At 38.6% G+C, this 23,561-nt stretch overlaps 1 protein-coding gene across 1 annotated transcript in view; it reads right to left on the bottom strand.

Annotated features, from left to right (window-relative positions):
• Positions 1-517: 517 nt before the first annotated feature.
• The window catches only part of SLMAP (sarcolemma associated protein), a gene marked incomplete at its 5' end in the record, with an annotated part of 41,909 nt that continues 18,865 nt past the window's right edge, over positions 518-23,561 (bottom strand). The window contains 9 exons of the mRNA XM_009875161.1: positions 518-802; positions 5,326-5,451; positions 6,882-7,053; positions 8,157-8,274; positions 9,569-9,889; positions 12,899-12,961; positions 13,724-13,846; positions 19,946-20,005; positions 20,291-20,371. Coding sequence (XP_009873463.1) covers positions 713-802; positions 5,326-5,451; positions 6,882-7,053; positions 8,157-8,274; positions 9,569-9,889; positions 12,899-12,961; positions 13,724-13,846; positions 19,946-20,005; positions 20,291-20,371 — 1,154 coding nt within the window. The remainder of the gene's footprint in view (positions 803-5,325; positions 5,452-6,881; positions 7,054-8,156; positions 8,275-9,568; positions 9,890-12,898; positions 12,962-13,723; positions 13,847-19,945; positions 20,006-20,290; positions 20,372-23,561) is intronic.

The following is a 23,561-nucleotide window of genomic DNA, read 5'->3' on the forward strand; positions in this document are numbered from 1 at the left end:
CACACACATGCTTACACTCGCACACGCACACACCATATATTTTAGACTGGTCTTCACCATCAATAGCTCTATCTCTTTAAGGCTGGACATGAATTGTGTTTATTCCCAAAGATCAGTAATAAAGCAATCCTTATTAAAGAAAAATACGTTTCCTTCAAAAGGCATGGCGAGAGAAATTTTCTTATGTCTTGTTCCCAACAGCTCAGTGACTAACAGCAAGTAAAATGGTATACTAGTTTAAAAAAAAAAAAAAGTTATACTGAAAGGCACTGAGCACACTGTATCTGTTTTCCAAGTATCTGCAGGGTTACTTGGCTTGGGTGTCCAAATCAGAAATTGGTTTTTCCTTTTAAATCTGGCAATCAGATTCTAAAGTAAGTGTCCACAACCCCAGCCATTAGAAATAATTTGGTACCAAGAAGCCTACTTTAGGCCACCATTATAGTATTCAGAATCCCAACAGGCTAATTTTAAAACTTGCATGAAATTGTAAGCAAAAATATTGCTCACAGTATGGTGAATCACAATTTTATTCCCTCTTTATAGACAGATACATTTTATACAGTTTAAAGCAAATGACCCTACTGCTGTTCTCACGCAGAGCTGTGCTGTATTAAGAGGTAAAAAGGAAGAGAATTAATCTGTTTTCCCTCAGTATATGAATGTTGCCAGCTTCTAAAGGGAGGACGGTGTATGGATTCAACAACAGTTCTCATGGAGAAGCTCTGGTTAGGCCTGAGTACAGCACCACGGCTGTTACAGCAACCAAAGCTGCCATCACAGGCATCCAAGGCCATTGTCTCTGTGTGGAGAGAAAACAAAGAATCAATATCGTATTTGTTCTAATTCATACTAATCCGTTTACCCCGTGGTTCCTGAAAGTCCTGAGCACCTCTTGATAGGCATCACTAAAATGCTACCCATGAGCGGTACTGCAGGCTAGTCCCGACTCAGAGCATCCCAGCAAACCCTGTTTCTCTAGCAATGGGAACTCCACAACTCTTCGTGACTGAGGATCATCAGGAGAACTTTTGGCAGTTCCATACTTCCAGCTTCATTACTGTGTGCACCTCAAAGAATTCTGCTGTTAAACACGTGAGTGAGGGCTTAAGATGTTTAAAACATCGTTTGTGCCAAGGAATCGCTAGACACAGGTTTACGCAGTACTGGTATCTTTAACTCAGCTTTTGAACGTTTAAATCACGATCTATGAAGTTAGTTCGTATCAATCTTAACAACATAATTTCTAACAAACTGTCACATCATTTCATGACAATAGCATTTTAAGAGGACACACTGAGAGACGTTAGAGAAAATGCAAGCTGAGAGTTCAGAATACAAACCAACCACCTATTTCTCATCTTGTCTTTTTTTCCATCTTCTTCATATCAATAGTGAGGAAAATTGAAGTGTTTAGAGCCAGAGAGGAATTTCTTAGTCCATAAATAGGAACCAAAGCTTGTCGGTTTTTATTATTAGAGGCAAACTCTTCCTTTTTCATCGTTAATTAAGCAATTAAGTTTTCTTACAGGCCCTAGCATCACAGCATTGTGCAGAAGGTAGCCCATTTGCTAAAGACCAACTGAGACCGAGTTAGCAAAGGCACAGTTAGAACAGAACTGGTTGTTAGAAGTAAAGAAATCACACAGATGTGAAATGATCAGCTGATTGCTCAGCTCGTCAGTGTCAACAGAACGGCGTATCAAATGAAGGGTTTGCTTCAGGTAAAGAAGTACCTGTGAGCATTTCACCATGCACTATTTTATACAGAAATGGCACAAACAGGTGAGAGGGACAAACATACATTGACTGAACAGTAGTGCTTGTACCTTTCGCTACCACAATGGGCCGTAACACCAATACAGGAAAGCCAGGATTAGGCCGATGACTACGGCTGGGACGGGTTGTAATATGGAAGGCTAAAGAAGGGAAGGGATATTAAAAATCACTTTGTGCTACAAATCAATCAGGTAAAGATGATTTAGAGAGGGGAAAATAAGGCAGTGAGTTTTGTTTAATTGAAATGGATTAAAGACATCTAACACAATACAGCATTATCTAACGTGGTATACGAAGTTAGTACACCATTCTACTCAAATGAAAAGGGATGTTTAAAAATAACGGGAAGTAAGCAGAAAATGTTCTAAGACACCTCTTGTCACAACTTGGAATTCAGCACTTAAAATCAATCCAAATCTCAATGGATTTGCCTGTATCTTATTTAGAGTTGGGTTTAGTCCTTCTGAGTGACAGGAAATCCCACCAGGATTTCTTGAAGGAGAAAGACTCACACCAGATATTGAATTTTTCAGCTACTGCTTTATTCCTTCCTAGTTGGCTTTTCCCATTTTCCATCACCAGCTTCCAAGAAAAACAAGAATCTTCCTCCATTACTGAATCAATTATGTTCACAGGCAAACCCAGTAGTTCAGACACTTCTGTGAGATTGTAGCATGACCGTACAATCCACACCAAGGTACTGTAACACAGGGCAGCACACTGCAGTAAGAGATACCGTGAAGATCGGCATCTCTGGCAGGTCAGCAGCCTTGTGACCAAATGCCAATTCCAAACACTGATCAAACACTGCAGCTGCGCAAAACCACCAGCTGGCAAGATTGCAGGATTTCTTTAGCTTATGGTCTCCTTAGAACCATCTAAGCATTTTCTCAGCTACATTCAATTGGCTGTAAATGACCTTACTTGACATTCTGGATGGACAGCATCTATCCCTGGTATAATTAATTAAATGCAGAAATGGACCTAAATTCTTTTTAAGCTGTCCTGGCAAGACATCAGCTTTCTCTGTATCCCAGCTTATATATTCGTGCACACACAAAGACACACAGAGGTTAAATTCAAACCATGCTAAATGTTTTAACAACTTTTTTCTGTGCTGAAGCCACCTTGATTTTGTTCAGTCAAATAAATCAATAAATTATATTTGAAGACTTTCTCAAACATTGTGATTCATAAATAAAATCTCATCCTGTTATGAATTTATAGAAGTCACTTAATCACAGAACCTCCAGCATAGCTCGAAACACAGGAATCTTGGAAGGTATTCTAGTCTTTGCCATTCAATTCAAATTTGCTTTAATCAAGGTCAACATTTAATAGAAAAAACGTGTGTAACTAATGATGTCACTATCATGCAGGATTATTTTTGCATCATTGGTGCCACAAATCAGAGTGCCACCTTCCCACAGAAAGCATATTGGCAGAAATAAGTCACAGCAGTGTTCAAAAGAGCGCCAGAAGCTTGAGTCAACCAGAGCAGCTAATGTTCTCAATCCATTCACATCAATAGATCTGTCATATAAAGTGCATCAGGAAATAAACCAGTGACTACAAGCATGCAAGCACAAGTAGTGCACCTCACTGCTAAGCATTTCAGAACATAACACTGCAGGTTTTTTAGAATTAAACTTAAGTATAAAACCTTAATATTTAAATCTCCCAAACAAAGCACAGAGGCCTTGCCTTTTCTAACATTTGTTAGTTCAATGACAATTCTATGGATTTTTTTAAAAATTATTTTTTAAAGTTATACGCATTCATGGCTGTTGCATCTTGGCAAAGGAAACGAATGATAAACATCCATGAGATGAAATGAAATTGCCTCCAAACGATTAAACTGTCCCCTTCACAAACTTATCAAGGTGCAACAAATCTCTTTCTTGTCAAGGAGCATTTAAGTACTTTTTCAAAACGTGTATCTTGTATTAGAATGTGGAGATATAGAAATGCAGATACAGATGGGCTGCAAAAAGAACCCAGTCCCACAGTGAGTCACTTTCTGGGTGACGCTGCCCTCAGAAATGAAGTAGCAGCTAATGATTGCGGCCTAAAGGGACAATGGGGCTTGAAATACTCGACCTTGGAACTTAGCCCAGTATCCGTGATGCTTCAAATAATCCACAGAACAGACGTGTTTTACATTACTGATTGTGAAAAAAGCTTGCTTGAACAGCAAGCTTGTCCTGCAACTCCTGATATAGCTGGATGCTCTTCATCACAGCCTGACCTCCAGGTTCCAACTGTCTTAACTGACGACTACTCTAGAAGCAGATTTTGGCAACTGTTGTGGTTCTTTATTTTACTAAAATACTCACCTCAAATTCTTCCTAAAATTTTCCTTACATTGCAAGCTTTTCCACCTTCATCAGGTATTCCGATTCCCTTCACAGTATTTCTTCCCTCTACTATCTCCCCTTTTTCCACTGATTATTTTAATCCTGAGGTTAATGGTTTTAACAGAGAAAAAACCCCTCACATTCACATCTATATATTCAGTGCGATCTCTTCTATAGAACAGGATCTTTCTGGTTCTCTTTGAATTCTGCCTACTTTAGTAACTCAATATTTTATGAGCATTGAAAAAGAATTCTAAGCAGGAAGCAGGTTCCAAAAGATTATAATGTCATATTCCTGAAAATACGGCTGAACAAAGTAAGAAGGGCCTTGAGTTCTTCAACAGCTCTACTATGTTAAAGGTTTACATTCAATAACTGGCTCCGGCAAGAACATTCACACAAACTGTGGGCATCCAGTAGCCAGTTCATTTTGGAGGATGGGACATGGAACATTTGTAAGTTAGAGAAACAGTTTTCTAAAAGGCTATTACAGAGCATCCATTATTCTCCTGTTTTGTACCGTCCACTACAGGAGTTGTTCAGCCTGCACTGGCCGTAGAGGCAGCAGTACATCAGGTTATGACCTCCTTGAAACATGTCTGCAGCACCGTGAACGTTTGGCGGATTTCAGAAGTCTCAGTTAAAAAATAAAAATAAAAAATTGTCCCGTTGTCCCTAGTTGTCAAGTCAATTTTAAGGATATTTCTCAAATTAATTGGAATGGAAAAGAGTATTTTCATTAGTAAACAGAAAGGACAGTTTAACTGCACTGTTTAAAGCATGAGCCTATCAGGGACAACCACTGTTAAGAAGCATGAGCAAGAGTAAAGAGGGAACATCCATTGTAATAAATACTAATAAAACAAATGCATCCTGAAAAAGATTGCTTAATTCATTTGGATACAGATTCCTCAAGCTTTTAGTCACGTATCATTGTCTGAAATGAAGTTTTACTTAGTTTTGATTCACTAGCATTTAAGCCAGACGTTTTTAAAAGAGCAGGTATCTAAGGCCATACTAAAAACTGTCACACAACTGCAAATTTAAATGGCCTGCATAACAGTGTAATGGCCTGCAAATACTACCAGGATGGAATTTTGCATACACTATGGGACACTTACATATTCCCTCAATCAACAGAATTGCCAGTGTCATAACCCGACTTCCCCACTACTTTGTGTAGACTTACATTGTTTCCTTTCTCTTGTAGCAGCTTCAGGTTCTCCTTACACTGTTGGAGCTCTTCTGTGAGCGACTGGTTTTCTTGCTCAAACTTCGCCTTCAGCTCTGAGAGCACAGTCTGTGTTCGTTCGTACTACAGACAAAGAGAAAAGAGTCTGCAGACCCTGGAGACCCAACACATGCTGACAGTTGCTTAGTGCACAGCTTCCCTTACCGTCATCTGCCCAGAGTAACCCTCCTTGCATCGGTACACTCTCTTTTCATAAAAGCAGGGTAGGAAAAAAACAACTTAGTTTAGACTTTCTTTTTCTCTAAATGAAGATTTTGTCCCTGACTTTGATGGGCTAGGATTTCTAAAACCAGGGCAATATAAAGCAAATGCAAGGTCTTAGTTAGACACCTCTCATACAAACCAATTCCTCTTCTCATATTGGAAAGGGCTGTACATTCTATGAAGACAAAGCAACAAACAGAAGAACTCAGAATCATTTATGTTTAAATAGTGGACTTACCTCTAGACTGTAATTTAAATAGCTACACCACATAGGTGCAAACCCCAACATTCTCTATGAAGTAAATTAATCCCTCTTCCCTCACAGCAGAATCAAGCATAAGATTTAGGCAGGCATTAAAAAACTATTGTGCCTCATTACTACCACGTCACAACCCTCAGCGTGTCAAATCAAACAAAAAACAGTTGGGGAATGTGCCTTGTTCCTACATTATGGACAATTTCTTCTTCTAACTCACACTCAATTTTTTCAATACATCACAAGCTTTCCAGCGTCCTCATGAGAAGGATAAGTAAGGACAGAACCAATGACTTTCAGGCATCTTTAAAGACACATGTGATTACAAAACCAGACTAACAAGACTGGGTTTTTCAAGTTCTGAAAACAGCAAGTAATATAACATGGACGGAATAATGACAAAACAAAGGACTGCAAAAGAAACCAAAAGCAGTGACTGGGGGAAACCTCACTCAAAATGCCCCTAAGAGAAAGCAAGTAATTGTTGGAGTCTATCGCCTTCTTCCAGACAATGTTTAGAGGCTCGGCAGATGAAACATGTGCTTCAAACGCCAGCTTTTCCTTAGGCACTTGCGAATCATCTTCAGCAGCCCAGGCATTCGGTAAGATCAAAGCAGACCTTTGTCAAGAATGTGCAGTCCCACTGTCAAATAGAAGAGCTTAAATCTAACTAAAAAGATCATACTGACTGAAAACAATTACTTTTGACTCGTAACAGCAAAGGAAACTCTATACACCACGATGTTCAGGACAACTCTGTACAAGGGTTCCCCTGGCTGAACAGTAAATTCACAGGCAAATTACTAGAAGTAAATTCACTAAAGATAATGCACAAAAGTAAACTTGACAAAGTTCCCAAAAGTCATTCACCGAAAATCTTCCCTTTTAGATTTAACGCCCTGTTTATATAGTTAGCAACCATAAAAGTACAAAGAAGTTCCATTACTAGAAATCTTTTCCTTCTCTTTTAGCTTAAAAGTCAAAATCACTGGGCATTGTACTCTCTCAAAACAGAAATTATGTTTCATGTTACCTCCTTCTGAATATCTTTTGCTTGATTTTCAGCTTCACTGAGTTGGCTTTTTAGACTAGCGGCATCCCGCTGATGTTTTTCTCTCAAAGATCCGATCTGATTTTCGAGTTCCTTTCGAGACGTTTCAAGAACACTTATATCGCTGGTTAGCGCTAAACTCTGTTTCTGAGAGCTGAAAGGAAAAAATCCAATTGATTCCTCACATGTTTTAAATTTCAAGAAATGAGATTTTTAAAAAAAAAACGTTCAATCCTCCAAAAACTTCAAACATGACTTATTTAATATGCAAATAGCAGCTTAGAGCAATCACCGAAGTACAGATCACGTCCCTACGCCAAGTACTGTCACAAAAGGCTGGCCATAGTCTTGCTTTTAAATGTATGTACACAGCTTAGTGTGTATAATTAATTACAATCTATAAGTAAAATAAACTAAATATTATGAATGATAACTTATTATTTTTCTCTATTATTTCCTAAGTATCTGTTAGATAGTCCAAGGTATTTTGAAACAGATTAGTAACAAGAAGTCTATCCAAGGCTACTAGAAGTATTTCACTCATTTGCAAACGTTTCTGCTTACTCCAGTTGCATAAGCTAGTAGCTAGCGCATATTCCCCAAGTGTTTAGTACAATCATGTAATTGCACAAATCAAGCTATTATGAGCTTCACCGCAGTAACCACGTGCTATTACTTTTTGCCTGCGCAACACCAAGAAAAATAAGAGAGAGATTTTGCATATTAAGAAATACAGGAAATACAACACTCCTGCACTCTCAGATCCCTCCCAGAAGATACTGTGGGACTTGCGGTAAAAAGAATATTGTTTCTGCACATCTTTACTATTTATAATGTCACAGGCCTTCAGGAGACACCAGCTGAGCATCATTTTTCAACCCTGAAGGCCGAGAAAATTTTAGGTTAGGAAATATATGTAGTTTACTATCTTTTAATTGCAAAGACAACTGTTAGGACTAAATACTTCGACAAGCAATAGCTTCCGAGTCCCTGTTAAAAGCAGCAAAACAGGTCACGTTACCTTCTAACGATAAACATGACAAGCAATACAGAAGCGTTTCCAAAACAGAATCAAAACCGAGCTTGGTATAACAATTTGACAGGAAAGCATTTTCAGCCCAGTAGTATGATAGAAATATAATTTCAATACATTTATTGAAACACCATCAGACACTTAGTACCACTTCTGGCAAAAAAAACCAAACCCCCTCTTCAGCCCTCACGACACCTTCCTAGACAAATCCATCGTGCCCTTACCTAGAAAGCTCCTTCTCTTGTCGCTGAAATTCAGATTTCAGCAAAGTGTTTTCTTTGCTTAGCGTAACACGTTCAGCTTCCAGAGCACTCCATTCTGCCTTCAACTTTTCAACTTCACCTGCAGCAAATAAAATTTAACTGAACTGAGTAAAATTAGTTCATGATTTCTTCAAGTATCACCAGCTAATAAACAGAGGAAAAGCTGGTATCCATCAAAAATCTCAAATATATTTGATTATAATCATGTCACATGAATTCTCTCACAAGCACCTATAAAGCATTACAATATCTTCTACTGTCATTAGGTTTATGAACCATAAAACAAGATATTGTTTTTGAAGTAAGCACTTAGTAAGGCACAAAGGAGTAGAAAATGGTCTGCTTTTGAGTCTACTCTAGTATTTTAGAAACAGTGACAGAAAAGTATATTTGAAGAAAATAATTCCCAGACTTCAATATAGCAAACAACTAAATCCCTCGGTACTGTGACTCTGCTACAAGGAACAGAATTGTTTAAAGCAATAACTACAGAGTGAAAAGGAGATTTCTGAAATAAATCTGTTCCTGGTAAAATAGATAAAAATCAATGTTATGCATGTCTTAGGAATAAAATGACACAGACTGGGGTCTGAGCTGGAAAACAGCTTCTCTGACAACTTCACAGAGATTAACTGATTCAGAATTTAAAGCATATTTTACATGTGCCAGTTTCTCTGTGGCATGTACAAAGTTTCAGTGTGAGCTTTTGAAAGCTTTTGGCACATTCTCCAAGAGCTGAAGCTATAGGCGTGGAGCAGTGGCTCCCAACCAGCCCTCATGAGGTGTGGGTGCATTACAGGTCAAGTGGAACAAAGGAGCCTAACAGCAGCCCCGCGCTGGGTCACCACAACATATTTGTACACCTCTACATCGTGTATCCAGAACAAAGCCTTAAAATTAAATTTTTAGTTTAAAAATGAGATGGTATCACTTAAGCCATGAAACACAGCTATTTTTCTCGGCGAAGCTTCGCTAGAAAAATTAAAGGGTCAGAAGCTACCCATTTAATGGGCTTAAAGTACACAGAAGTTACACAAATCCTTTTGCAAATCTGTGGCTGTACCAATCTCTCCAACAGGGTGAGATTTCCATCTTCTCCAAGTGGAACTATACTTGATCTATTCTTGATATCAAAGGGCACCTAAGCTAATTTAACAGATTTGACAACTAATATTTAGTGAAGTATACAAAACAGCTTTTGTAACACTCCAAGCTTTCATACACATGTGTAAGTACATAGATGCATGTATAGAGAGAGAGACATTGTAAAAGGCTACAGAGACACAGATACGTAGTGATGTGAACAGCTGACACGCATCACGCTGAGAAGGATGCTACTGGCACTTGTCTGTGACATCCTTCTAAACAAGTACCTTTTAAGCGAGTAGCCTCTTCCTTCTGCTGCTCCTCCCACTGCTGGTATCTGAGGTGAAAACTGGTTTGCAGACTGACAATTTCTTTTTCATAATCGGAGGCATCTTTCCGGCACCGTTCGAGTTCTGCTCGCACCGTTTGCAGCTCATCTTGCAATGCAGAAATAGCTGCATCTCGTTCTGACGCTGTCTTTTCTGCTACTTTTTGAAGTGACAGAATCTCATTTTGAGCTCTGACTAGCTCATTTCGAGTGCTTGAAATTTCATTCTCCTTTTCTTCACGAAGATTCTCAATATCTTCTTGTAACCCTCGCAACTGAGCTGGAAAGTATAGTTCAATGTTAGTATTTTTTTAAGGCTGTTCTTACAGAAAATTTAAAAAAACATAACTGCCTTTCTCAACTTGTTTAATAGGACTGAAGAATTCTAATGCAATGGAAGAATACAAACCTTTAGACACATGTACGTGGGATCACGTATTATCAAACAAGAATTATGTTTGGATACAGTTTTCTTAGGCAGGGTTGTGGTATGTGTGTGATACTAAAAGCAACTCTCCAAAATGTAAACCCAAGATTTAGATCCAGTTTTGTTGTAAGCAAAACAAGTATTACAAGACAAGGACACGGGAGGGGTTCAGGAACAAGAGGACAAGCAAGAAGGCTTCTGTGACAAGCCAAACACTTGCAAAGCTATATTGGAAACATTTGCCTGTTCAGCAGTTAACTTGTGACACCCGCATTTGCGACACACAGTCTAATTTCTACTCCAGTCTCAACATGTAGTAAAGGAAACAAAAATTACTACTCTGCAAAAAGCATTTTGCAAAGTGCTAAATGAATTTTGAATAGAAAGGTGCGGTTGAACTGAATATGTTGAACTATAGGAAGTCCCTCAGCACGTAAGAGTTTACTGTAAAAAACAACAAAATTGCAGTTAAAATCCTCAGTGATGGAAGCAGTGTTTAATTTGCTTAGCGCTTTTGTCTTGCTTTTTGAAGAAGACATATCTGTTCACATGTATTTCATTGATTTTAACATGGGGAAAAAACAATTACTAAATTAATGAAGAATTGCTCTGAGAAGTGCAAAGTTCCTAACATCACTTGAAAACCTAACATAAGACACTGCAGAGGATCGGAATTACACATTTAAAGCTGTATGTTCCAGAAGCAAAGAGCAAAATGAGGGCAGTGGATAGCACAGGGAAGACAACCTTCCTTTAGAAGCCCTGAACCTAACAAACCACTGTGCTAGGAAACCACATTTCTACACCACCAGAAAATAGGACTTGCTAACACAGCAGGTGCCTACTAACGAGCAAAGGAATGATACTTTCAAACCATATGTTCCTGGTATTTTCTTAGCAAGCCAAGTGAAATTCCTGCTCCTTGGTGTTCGAAAGAAATTCCCGCTTCTTAGTGTTTGAAAGAAATTTGGTTTTTACTTGCTGTCTGCATTGTTCATGAACAGCTCTCCCTTGAAACGCTCAGGTGTGAAAACAAGCATGGTATGATTGAAAATCTAACACATATCCAAGCATTTCTAAAGTTTGGGAGAGCTGCAGAAATAACTTACACAGAAAAACTACTACCAAGAATACTGGAACGGTTTCTGAAGCACTGGATACAATTTGAAAGGGCAATTGAAAAGTGAACTTCCATTACGTCTCTTATTTACGTAAGCCATTACCTCCTCTAAACTGAATCTTTTGCCTTTTTTTTTTTAATAAGCAATGACAAGGTACTTTAATTTCTTTGTTTTACCTATCTCTTTATCTAAAGAACTTGACATGTAGAGACAGGATCTCAGTTGTTTCTGTGGCACCTTCTAGTCCCCGTGACAATGTTTAAAGCCATGCAGCACTGGCTGGCCTAAAACAGTGACTCCATGAAAACATTTCAGGAAATACTACTGAAGTTGCTGGGATTTTTTTCTCCACTGCAGTTCGTGAAGGCTGCCTAGAAGGTTCCTGACTTTTCCCAAGGTGTGAGGTGTGTCACACCCTAAAAGTCTGAGAAGTAGCAAGTGTACAACGAACATCAGAACACTCTGGACTTCAACAGAGAGAGGAGGAAACATCAGTAAGACCTCACTTGAGGAGGGATCAGGAAAAAAAAAAGGTACTGAACTGGCAAGAGGCATCCTGCACTTAAGTTTAGCTCTGCCAAGCTTCTACTTGATACTACTCCTCGGAGAGAAAAAAGTTTTCTTTTTGCTGCATAGGAATAGCTACTGAATTATATTTCTAACTTTCGCTGCAGCATTTTTTACTTGGAGAATTTTCATTATTTGCAGGATAAGATTCAAAATTAAATTGCTCCTCTTGTCCTGAAGACAAGTACTCTTTAAGCTGCTCTTTCCTACAGGAGCAATGGCAGAAAACGTAATTATTCTTTGCTGACATTCCTATAAAAGAGACGTATTACATAAGCTTCTCAGTGTAAGTGGCGTAGGACAAGGATCACATTCCACAACAAACTTCTGCCCATAAGGGAATTTGCTAAAGCTGGTTTTATTTCCTAAGTGAGAACCAGCAGTCCATCTGTGCGTCTGCTCATCCGCCTTCCAACCGTTTTCGGGTGCAACTCAATTGATAGGCTGACAAAGATCCCAAGGTATGAAACTCCTACAAATTTTTTAACAATCAATGGCTGAGTAGACGTTCAAAGCAATGCTTGCTCTAAGGAAGTCCTAACGCAACCCTCACTGCTTTCCAGGCTAGTCAGCCTCTTCACCACCGAGCTCGCTCACGTGGACAGGCTGACGAACTAACGTGACACAGAAGTTAGGTAAAAACCGCAATTCCTTTCTGCTAGAATTATTTGGGGCTGATAAGGGCATGACTGGTCACGCTGTTTTCTCAGAAAGTATAGACAGCGCCTCTGTTGCTGAAATTTCACTGCATGCTCCAAGGTTGGATGTAGATCTGGATTAAAAATTGCTTTAAGAGGACCATGAGTGAAGAGACTGAGTAGCACAAAAAAGAATAAACCTTCTAAGAGCTCTGAAGATAAAACAGCCACAGGAAGAATCCCGGGATCAGTCAAAGCTGAGAAAGACTGAAGACAGAGGAAAGAGAAGAGGTATCTGTTACAGAGTACATCTTTTGCATTTCGATTATGATTATTTTGATTATGATTTTGGTTATGATTCGAACCATAGGAACTCACAGGACACATTTCACAATAAAATTCAAAGATATGGTGAAAGAAACCAGATTTAAAACATACATTTAACTAACAGTTTCCTTTGTAAGTGTTTACAATGCCACAGAAACAGTCAAAGCTAGGTATTTTAGCTAAGGAGTGGAGTGGAAAAAAAATCCTACCTTGCAGAACATCTTTTTGCTTGTTAGATTCTTCAAGTTGCACTCGAAATGCTTCCACCAGCGCTATAAATGAAAGTGAAAACGCGCCCAAAAAGTTTTTCAGTTGTAAGTATATCAGCTTTACCATTAATTTTAGTCACAACTTTTCCTTTAAGATCAAAATGTTCATGTTATTTCAGTAAGTTATCAAAGCTAGTAACTCTGCAAGTAGTTTAATAAAAAGTTAATATTACAAGACACCATTCCATTATTGTGGTAGTATTACATTAATGTCAAATTAATATAATCTGTTGCCTGAGCCAAAAACTCCATGTGTGCTAAATGCAGACTGGTGTGGGAGGAAAAAAGAAAAGCTCTAAATACACCCCATAAAGAAGACAGAACAATAAGCAATTAAACTGGACTATAAGATTTCCTGTCAGAAACAACCCACATTTTTTCTGAGGATAACGATACAGGTACCTGTCTGAGAGGATCATCTAAACAAAGAACTACAACTGAAGACATTATATCCTGTACATTATTTGAAATACAGATTAATTACTACCTGCACATGAATATATTTTATAAGGATCAGTTCAAGTGTGTACTCAATAGTATGAAAAGATGTTGTTTTATCCTCAACCGGCATGTCAGGGCTCAGTCAGACTATATATAGCGTTTAGAAACAAAGCAGAAGTTTGTGACATTCTGTGCAGGAGACATGAATGCTATGAAACAAATTTACCTAACAAAGAGTCAGAAAAACTGGACCCCTTTTAAAGACTACTTGATAAATATGATTTTAATGGATACCCTACACAACCACGTTGATCAGGGTCTCACCTTCATGGTCAAAGCATTTTTGTGTACTTGTCCTAGTTAGCTCTTGGGCTTCAATGAACAACTTGTCCAGCTCCTGAATCTCTTGCTTTGCCTCAGTCTCTGACTGTGCACCCTGCAGTTCATCTGATAAAAGAACATTTTCTTTAAATCATAAATTTGTACAACAGTTTAATTTGCACTGACACACGATGACTGGTGACCTTTCACCGAAATCACCCGAAGTTAGTTGAAGAAAACTCAACAGTGGATTAGGTAAATATCAGCAAAAATATTAATATACTTTTTAAAAGAGAAAAACATAGGCAGACTTTGAGACATTCATTATATATAAACATGCAGCACACCCCAAAAGCAACAGACACGAATTACAGATATTTTTTTTAAAATGCTGTATAGATTAGTGAAGATTCCTAGATCAACAAAAATGAAGGAGCGACAAGACAGTCCTGGACCGTATTTACAACCTGCCTACTTTTAAAAGGAAGCTACCGTGCCCTCGACCCCAGCGCCCCCTTACCCGAAAGGACCAGCACCCCCAGGCCACCCGCCACGCCCTGCCCCAGCACACGGACCAGCCCCGGGGGGCAGCATCCCAGCGCCCCGCCAGACCCGCTGCACTGAGGCTGCCTAAGGCCAGTCAGCTGCAAGGGATCTGCTACTACATAACAGCAGGGACCTGCTCTGACACGGGTGCTCCTGCCAACCCTCCGCTTGCTACGGCCTCCCCCTCGCCCGCTGTGGACTGGAGCTACAGGGAAATGGAAAATTGAGGGACATTTTCTAAAGCAAAATTTTAAAAAATAAAACTGAAGAAGAGCCCACCTTCCTCTGATTTCATTCACTGGCCTAGTGAATACTAAACTCACATTTGCCCTCACGCTTTTTTCACCATGCCTCAGAATATGAGGTATATCTTTAACGTTCTCAGATATCCACGCATGTTATTTAAACTCCAGATAGCAAAAACTCTTGCTCTCCTCCACACGTATGCATTAGCTGAAATGCCTGTTAAATACCTCTTGGGCCTATACAAGATGACTTGCAAATTAAATACTTCTAAAGCTGAAGTTTCAGGGGAATTTGAAAGGAGAAGTAAGCGTTTGTGATCAACAGCAGTGTCCCTTAACGGGCACCCAGTAGAAACGAGGCGCAGGAAAGAGGAGGGAAGACACCGCTGTAGCCTGCCGGCGTCTGCAACGCCAGGATACGCTCAGTCACTAAATTTTCCGTGTGTGGTGTCTGTGGAAACGTATTTCAACAGGCTCGAACAGCACCAATAAAGTGTACAGGGCGAGAGCTGAAACTTCACAAAAAGCCTGTCAGCTGAGAACGGTGAAGGAGGGACATGAGCCACAGAAGCGTAGCTCTGCTTCACGGCAGAGAGCACAAAAAGGCAGATGTGGTACACAGCTAACTGCTTAACATACGACTAATGCTACACACAGAGAGATTTAAGATAAAGGCACGCTGCTTAGACCAAGAACTCCAAGAGACAAATCGCTATGTTTGCCTGGTCCTCTCAATAACAGAAAAAAAAGAAGCCATAGTTCATCATTATCCTTTTGACACTCCTATTTGACCGTATCTCACCCATAAAGCAGCTATATTTTTTTTTGCTGTCTTCATTAAAAATACTGTTTATCAAATCATGCTAAACTATTCATGGTGGTATCCCTCTAAGAAAAAAGGCTATGTTTTTCCTATTCTCACAGTAATGAATTGGTGGGATTGAGCAGAGCTGAGGACACACATGTGCTTTTACACTTTTGCAGAACAAAATTATGAGAGCAGAAAGGACAAAGAGGACTGCATATTTCATCCAAATACTTTCTTCTATAGTTTATTAGAGTTACAAATCCAAGTTACTCTTTACTGAACATGTTTTGTTCTTAGCCCCTCATGGATAAAGACCTGGGGCAATTAGACTTTCAACCCTCCTTAATGAGACTGTTCAGAAGAAATAGATGGGGAAGTGGGTAAATTATGCTCAAATCATGCCTGATAAAGAAGCAGTGTCCCAAATCCAACAACAGACACCCTAAATGAACTTTCTGGTGGACATGATTTTCCAATCAACGAAAGCACACATCATAAAAGATAATACTGCTTCAAAGAAGATAAGAAGCTCAACTTGCAGGACAACATAATCGGTTTAGCAAAGGCACAGTCAAGGTAGAAACTCTTTCTTACTCAAATGCAAAAGGGGAATTTCCATATGGCTGACGGACTTCTAAATCAAACCCCATGAAATATAAACTCAAGAAAATCACAGCTTTTCAGTTATATCTGACACACTAAACATGTCTTTGTCGTCTTCTAGTTCAAAGCAAATATTTTTCTGCTAACTCTAGTTTTCAAAGCTCCTAGGTAAGATCACTCTATTTATAAATAACGAAACAACTAAATATAATCAGGTTTAGAATTAGTTGTCCTCAAAAGCAAATTCACATTAAAAAAAAGTTTGACAACCAACTTTTAAAGGCTGTAATTACAAAAACAGTGTTTGAGCAATTCTCAGAAGTATTCAGCACTGGACTAACTGTTCTCAGACAAGTCTAAGGACTTTTATCATTAATTACAACAAGGTGCCAGGGGAAAAAAAAGTCAAATACAAAAGCTTGAAAATCCCCATCCATTTATTTTAGCTCATGGAAAATTTTAATCTGTGATCAGATTGTTTGCCATGTTACAAGAGATGTTCTTAATTAGCACCACTTTGTTTCCCACAAGCACACAACGAGGTTGCCCTTAACATCAACTCTACTGGTAGAATTGAAGCTGTTACAAAAATTAATGTGGTCTGTAATAAATCATTCCCAAAGCACAAGAAAATTTCTTCTCCTTCGACCTGGCTCAAGAAAAGGAGTCAAGTCCTTGGGCCAGTTTTGGGGAAAAATGACTATTTCCAAATCACTACAGAATATGACGGTGTGCAATGGAATATTCTGCAAGTTTAGGATCTATAAATTAAGTTTCAATAAAACAAAAAAAAACACCAAAGCTCAGAATAATATTTATGAACATAAAGATATTAACAGAACTCTGCTTCTATGGTTTGCCTTCACACTTGTATTTTTCTAAGTGCGATGACATAGATCCTCACGGAGGCTGTGGTCATAATTGATCCCTTCTCTGCATGTGCCTGGGAGCAGAACATCTCCCTTCTGAGGAAAGGTTGAGGGAGCTGGGTCCCTTTAGCTTGGAGGAGACTGAGGAGTGACCTCATCAATGTTTATAAATATGCGAAGGGCAAATGTGAGGAGGACAGAGCCAGGCTCTTTTCAGTCATGTCCAATGACAGGACAAGGGGCAATGGGTGCAGGCTGGAGCACAGGAGGTTCCACGCAAATATTAGGAAAAACTTTTTTTCACTGTGAGGGTGACAGAGCCCTGACACAGGCTGCCCAGGGGCTTGTGGAGTCTCCTTCTCTGGAGACATTCAGAACCCGCCTGGACGCGTTCCTGTGTGACCTACTCTGGGTGATCCTGCTCTGGCAGGAGGGTTGGACGAGACGATCTTTCGAGGTCCCTTCCACCCTCTGCCATTCTGTGATTCTGTGAAAATAAACCATCTAGCTACTGCAACATAAAACAATGGTTCCCAAACTTTCTGAATCAACACACCATTGCTAATTTTCAAAACTCCTGACGTAAACTGTCACTATTCAAACCCTCAACTGAAAACAATTAAGATTCCATGTATCAGTCTTGTACTTAGCATGAAAATACAAGGCAGTTGATAAGAACAAGATTACTAACTTCCAACGACTTCTTTCCACCTGTTTAATATTAACCTGTTTCTTACTTTGCAATAAATAGTCCCAAACAGCCTATCTAAACAGAAGTGTCCAGGGAACTGTTAGTAATGGCTAATAAAGTCATTTACCTTGGTGGAGGGGGAAAGCAGCTGTACGAATCTGTGACAGCTTTCCCCCTTCCCTTCTTTGCCAGATTCTGACTTGTAGAAAGTTGAAACCAGTCCTGAATGTACTCAAAATTTATTGATGGAAGATACACTCGGAGGAAACTACAGCAATTAAAAGTCTCATAATTTTCTTGTTCCATTAATTTGTTTTCTAAATTCCAACAGTTAAACAAAAAAGGAACGCTGCCTTGTCCCGCAGCAGCCGTTTCCGCATTCCAAACAGCTGCCAGATGAGAAATGTTCTCACTCTGCCTTAATTAAACGTCTCCATAACAAGCCCACTTGAAAGTCTTTCTGTGGCAAATAAGATCCTTTTTAGGGCAAAGGCAGGCGTATGAAGTAGCTCTCTGACAAAACCCCAAACAAAACTGTGGGTTTGTAGGCTCTTCCCAAAAATTACTTCGGGCAAATCATTCATTGTACAGATACTTCTTAAATGGTTTCATGAGAGAAAAATAGGAATGCCCCTAAATAGCCCCAAGAGAAAGAGTTATTCCAGTTTTTTAGTTAATCATAATACGCAACTCAACAGCAAAATGGCCTATGCAAACAGGTGGGGTTTTCCTCCTTACTTAAAAGTTCAGAAGTGGCTACTCAGTTGCAGATTTAAACCTTAAAGACAGAGGAAGCAACGAAAGCATTCACATGAGCAAAAGGCTGCTTCCATATAAAACTTGATTTTAGAGTTCAGTTTAATCTACCCCGGACAGAAAACGTGTAGTGACGTGTGACCCTTGCCGTGACACACAAGTGTCCTAACCCAGGCAGCAGCATGCCCACAGCAGCCTCCCCTCGGTCCTGGGCTGCTAAATGAACCTTCCTCACAGAACTGGGCAAGACTTCCCTTGTATATAAGGAGAAGTCGGGCATCAGTGGTTTTTCAGCCTGAGGGGTCCATGGACTACTTTTAACATGCCTGCAGAAGATAACTAAGAAATCCAGCCAGTTACAAGTAGTCCTCAGCTGACTATCTTAAAACTAAGGATTATAATTCAAATTATTTTGACATGAGCTGAATTCAGCTTCTCTATTGTACTGTGTACACACACAGAGGATTGTTCCAGCTGTGAGTCTGCGCATGGGACAATGCTCACAGGAAATACATGTATCACGTTCTGGACTTAAAAATTCTAATACTTAACAAACATCATGCTTTCCAACCTTTTTTTTCTTTTCCCCCCAAATACAACTTGCTGCCAAACCCAAATTTATTACCAGAAATAAGACTATCAGTCTCTACAAACATTACCAGACTCTACCTTCTAACATGGGAATCACTGAATACACTTGGGAATTGCTGACAGCAGAGTAAAATCCAAATGGAATATGCTCATTACTTCTTACATTCCTTTTTAAACTGCTTTGCTGACTATATCCACTACAAAATATCAAACCTGATTTTACTTTGGCTGTTTGGAAACATATGCAATACGTGCAATTTTTTAAAGTCCTGTCACAAAGTTAGAGAACTGTAAACAATTACAGAAAAAGCTCTTTTACAGGTCTCCCGAATTCATTATTGTTTCCTGTCTTTTGAAACCATGAAGAACTGTGACATTCTTTTTACTCGTGATACCAACATAAGCATCATTTTACACACCTTATCAAACGTCTAACTGTACAAAAAGCATAAAATTAATTTCACTAGTTAGCATCCCACAAAGATTTTCAGTTCATGAATATATGAATATTAGCTTGCTAATCAAGTTTTAAGTACATGCCTTTGGTGCAAAGAGCAGTTAAAATATTTGTAGCTATGAATCTCCAATGTAAGGCTCAGTAATCATCCTAAATACAGTTACAACAGGAAATTCCAATCTTGACTGTGTTAGCCAGAAAGAGACTCTAGATTTTCTTTTTAAGCCACAGGTGCAAACTAACAAAAGCATTTCTGACCATGATAGAAACTATATGAATAAAATTTGTCAATGCTTAAAACGTGTCTATAATGGAAGAATCTTTCTTCCTTCACAGCTACTGGCCCTAACTTAACCATATGTTGAAACCATGTCTCAACTCTACTTGAAAATCTAGCACGCAAATTTCTACAACAGTGTTGGTGAGTGCAGAAGCCAGCTTCACACATAAATTATTTATATATTAATACTCAAAGTAGGCTTTTCTATTATATCACACACAAGAATTGCTCTTGTATTTAAATGCAACTCTTCTTACCACCATGATTAAAACATCTGAATTTCAGCACTCTACTTCAATGTACATTTGATTAAAAAAAAAGGTAGACAAAATACATATACACAGATTATGCATCCAAAGTTACTAAAAAAATTATTTACCTTTTAGAAGGGCTACTTTAGCAATAGGTTCATTTAGATCCTGGTCATCCATTTGGGCATCTGAAAAAACAACCAAAACAAACCAAAACTAAAAGCAAACCACTCCCTTTCAGAGAGCAGGCAGACTGCAGACAGTTTTATACGTAATCTTTAAGCAAAGAGTTGATGTGTTCTTCTCACATTACAATAGTTAACTGTGATGTCGCAAAAGAGGCAATACTGCTCTAAGCTTGTATTTGGCTTTGATTAACACACACCCCCTCCACTACTTCAGAAAATACTAAGTAGTTAAGTGATTGAATTAAAACTAATCAGATGTTACAGAAACCTCAGTTAAATGCTTACCTGTAGTGTCGTCACTGCTTTTTTCCTTGCTTGGGCTAAGAGTGTCTGACAAATCCGATTCTTTGACTCTTGCTTGATTCTCTGTAAGAGACAAGGAAAAATCAATTACAGTCTGTAAATGCTTCCTTCAGTCTTGCAATTATAATTTCTTCTATACATTTATTTAACTATTGCTAAATGTAAATAGAAAGCTTAGTTGAAGAAACACTTTAAAAATCTGGTGGTTGCTTATTTCTTTGTAAGTCTAGGCTACAACAAACTCAGCATCACTGAAGTCACTAATCTAGCCCAGCATCTAACAGAGGATGCAACTGCCTCACACACAGTTTGAACTTTCGTTAAAGCTGTATTCTTGCCAGCTGGAATACTGTGCAAAAGCTGATTCAGTCAGAGAACAAATAAGAAAAGAAAACTACAACAATGCAGATACTGTAACAAGTCAGAAAGAAATTGCTGTTAAGAATAAAACTGCACTTCAGTATTTCGGACAAATAAAACAATAGCAACACATCTTGTATACACTGCAATGTTAAAAAGGGCGTTCTGAAGCAGTAAAAAAAAAATCAGAACAATATAGATTAATACGGGAATTTCTAGAAAAAGCTGTCAGTTCAAATTGCATTAAGAGAAGGCAGTCTATGTCCTTTCCTCCAAAAAAGGAAACACCTGTTCATATACACAGTTCTAGATTTTTAATGGAGACCAGACACTTTCAGAAGGTGAAAGGACTGAATTACACTAGTGCATCCTTTTCCCACGCAGAATTATCCCTGACTCAAGAGTCTAAATAATTTATGAGACTTTAATACTTATTTTTTTAATTTTTAAATTATCATTCCAGTTTAGTTCTGCTGGTCCGTTAAAGCAAAGCACATTATCTCTGGTGGGAGTAAACCCCATCAGTCAACCAAGGTGACACCAACATGCAGGTGACGTTACACATAAAGTCCTTCTTGCCTGTTCAGAGCCTTGGTTTGACAGCATCACTGCCCACCCACAGATTATTATATTAAAGGTTTCTTCTGAGTCTCCAATTCCAGGTAGATAAACAGAGAGATATAAAAAGGCATAATTACAACATTCCAGTATAAAGACTTTACTTCTACCATATTCTACCATTTACATGCTCTGTTGCTACACCTGTGCACTTCCTTGTAGCTTCTCTGTGCACACCACTAACCAAATAGCGAGAGGAGAAGAGACAGAAGGTGGGAAAAAAATAACAAACAAAAAAACCTGAAGAATTGTGAGAAAAAAAAAGCATCATTACAACATACTCTACCATGCATGCAAAAAAGCACAGTGAACGTAAATAATTCCTTCACATATAGATACTGCAGATGCAACAAAAAAATACCAGGACAAAGGAAGAAAGATGCACAGCAAAAGAGTGTGTTATACCAGTAAGGTTAGTATATGAAAATATTTTAAAAACTAAGGAGTAGTGACAAGACTTATGTGCATTTTTTTTTTTTCAAATAACAAGAGAACAAACAGAACACCCCCAAAATGAAAAATGGAAGCTGAAGACAACCCCTGCACCTACATGGGGAAATTAGCAAGATGACAACACACAGACAGGTTAATAAGAAAGTTTTCTTGATCTAACATGAAACGTTTTCTATTTGTGTGCCAGAATAACATCCACTGGTATACATGAACAAGAAAGCAAGAACAAACAAAGCAGCGAATCAAGAGCCAGATTATTTCTAGTCTAATGCAACTGGAATCACTGGAGAGGAATAAGGGGCGGACACTTAAAGCACATTAGGGGTTCAGACCTGGCAGCTATTCCAAACATCTCTCTCATGACTTCAGCAGGCTTCAACACTCACAGTGACTCGAGTAGTTAAAAACTTCATGTCTGGGGGTAGTTCTTTGCTAAAACAAAGTGGGTACTTCCCTATTTTTAGGAATAAGATTTTTAACTAAAGATAGAATCACAGAATCATTGAGGTTGGACAGAACCTTGAAGATCGAGTCCAGCCACTGGATGTTATGATACAAAGCTATCTCTTCAGCAAAGAACTTCAGCATTAATACACAAGTCCCTGTGCCCAGAGCAACCCGAAGCTGGTGCAACCGGCGTTCTTCACCTGGCGGCTGACGTATTTCCTAGCTTACAAACCAAGCCACCATTCTCGGGGTTTTAAGAACACTGGCAATAAGAACGCATCATTTAAGAACACTGGCATTAGTGTATTTCAAAGCCAACAAAAAATAGCTCATTCCAGCATTCGTGTGTATATTTAGACAATAAATAGAAAATTGGATGCTGATGTTGCTGAACCACATCGAATCATACTTGCTCGATGAGTTAGGATGTATTAACAAACGCTAAGAATAGCTCACTGCTTGGCAAGATAACCAGCATGCAAGTGTTACATTACAGTTATTGTATGCATTCTTTTGCCAAATATGGCATGTTGTCTATAGCTTACTCACATACAGAAACAATTTAAAGGTGCAGTCTCCTACATTATGGTAAGAGAAGACCAACTGAAAAGTCTCTAAAATACCACAACTTTCAACAAGTTAACATTTATTCAATATAGTAACACTTTGCAGAAGGACAGGGAGTAAAGAAATGAGTTAACGAGCCTCGACATTAATAAAAAGCTACAAAAGTGGAGTCTGCCTTCAAGTCCAAACAATGTTACATTATTAGACACATAGGAGATATGAATCTACACACTTTGTAGTGTTCCTGCTTTTAGCACTGCAAGATAAGGATGACTGTTCCTGGATAAGACAATTTTTTTTCCTAATTAGCTCCTCATATTATCCTTCTTTTATAGAGAAAAGAGTTAGAGACGCACAGATATATTTTACTAAGGAAAGGCATATTTAGGAGGTTAATTGTTACAGTAAAGTTATGAGGGTGCAAGTTAGAAAAAAGTCAAATTAAAAAACTCTATTGAAAACATAAATGAGACAAAACATTATTTCTACTTAGTCCTATAACAAAAGCAAAAAACTATATGAAATTCATGCAGGCACTAAAAACATAAATCCATTCACTTTTTTTTTTTTTTAATGCACATTCAGTTACAAACTCAGTCAAAAACTGAGACTAGCACTTCACACCCTCAACCTTCAAAAATTGATTTCTCTTAGATCTTTTTACCCTGCAATAGTACTTGGAGCAGAGTTCAGTAAACAATATACCTCCCCTTTGGTTTTTCTTTCTTGAGTGAGTATCCAACAAAACTCAAACTGCTAGTTTAAGACAGAACATGCACTGAAATGACATAAAAACATGCTTCAAAAA

Source organism: Apaloderma vittatum, unplaced genomic scaffold, assembly GCF_000703405.1.
Source record: "Apaloderma vittatum isolate BGI_N311 unplaced genomic scaffold, ASM70340v1 scaffold16438, whole genome shotgun sequence".
NCBI lineage: Eukaryota > Metazoa > Chordata > Aves > Trogoniformes > Trogonidae > Apaloderma > Apaloderma vittatum.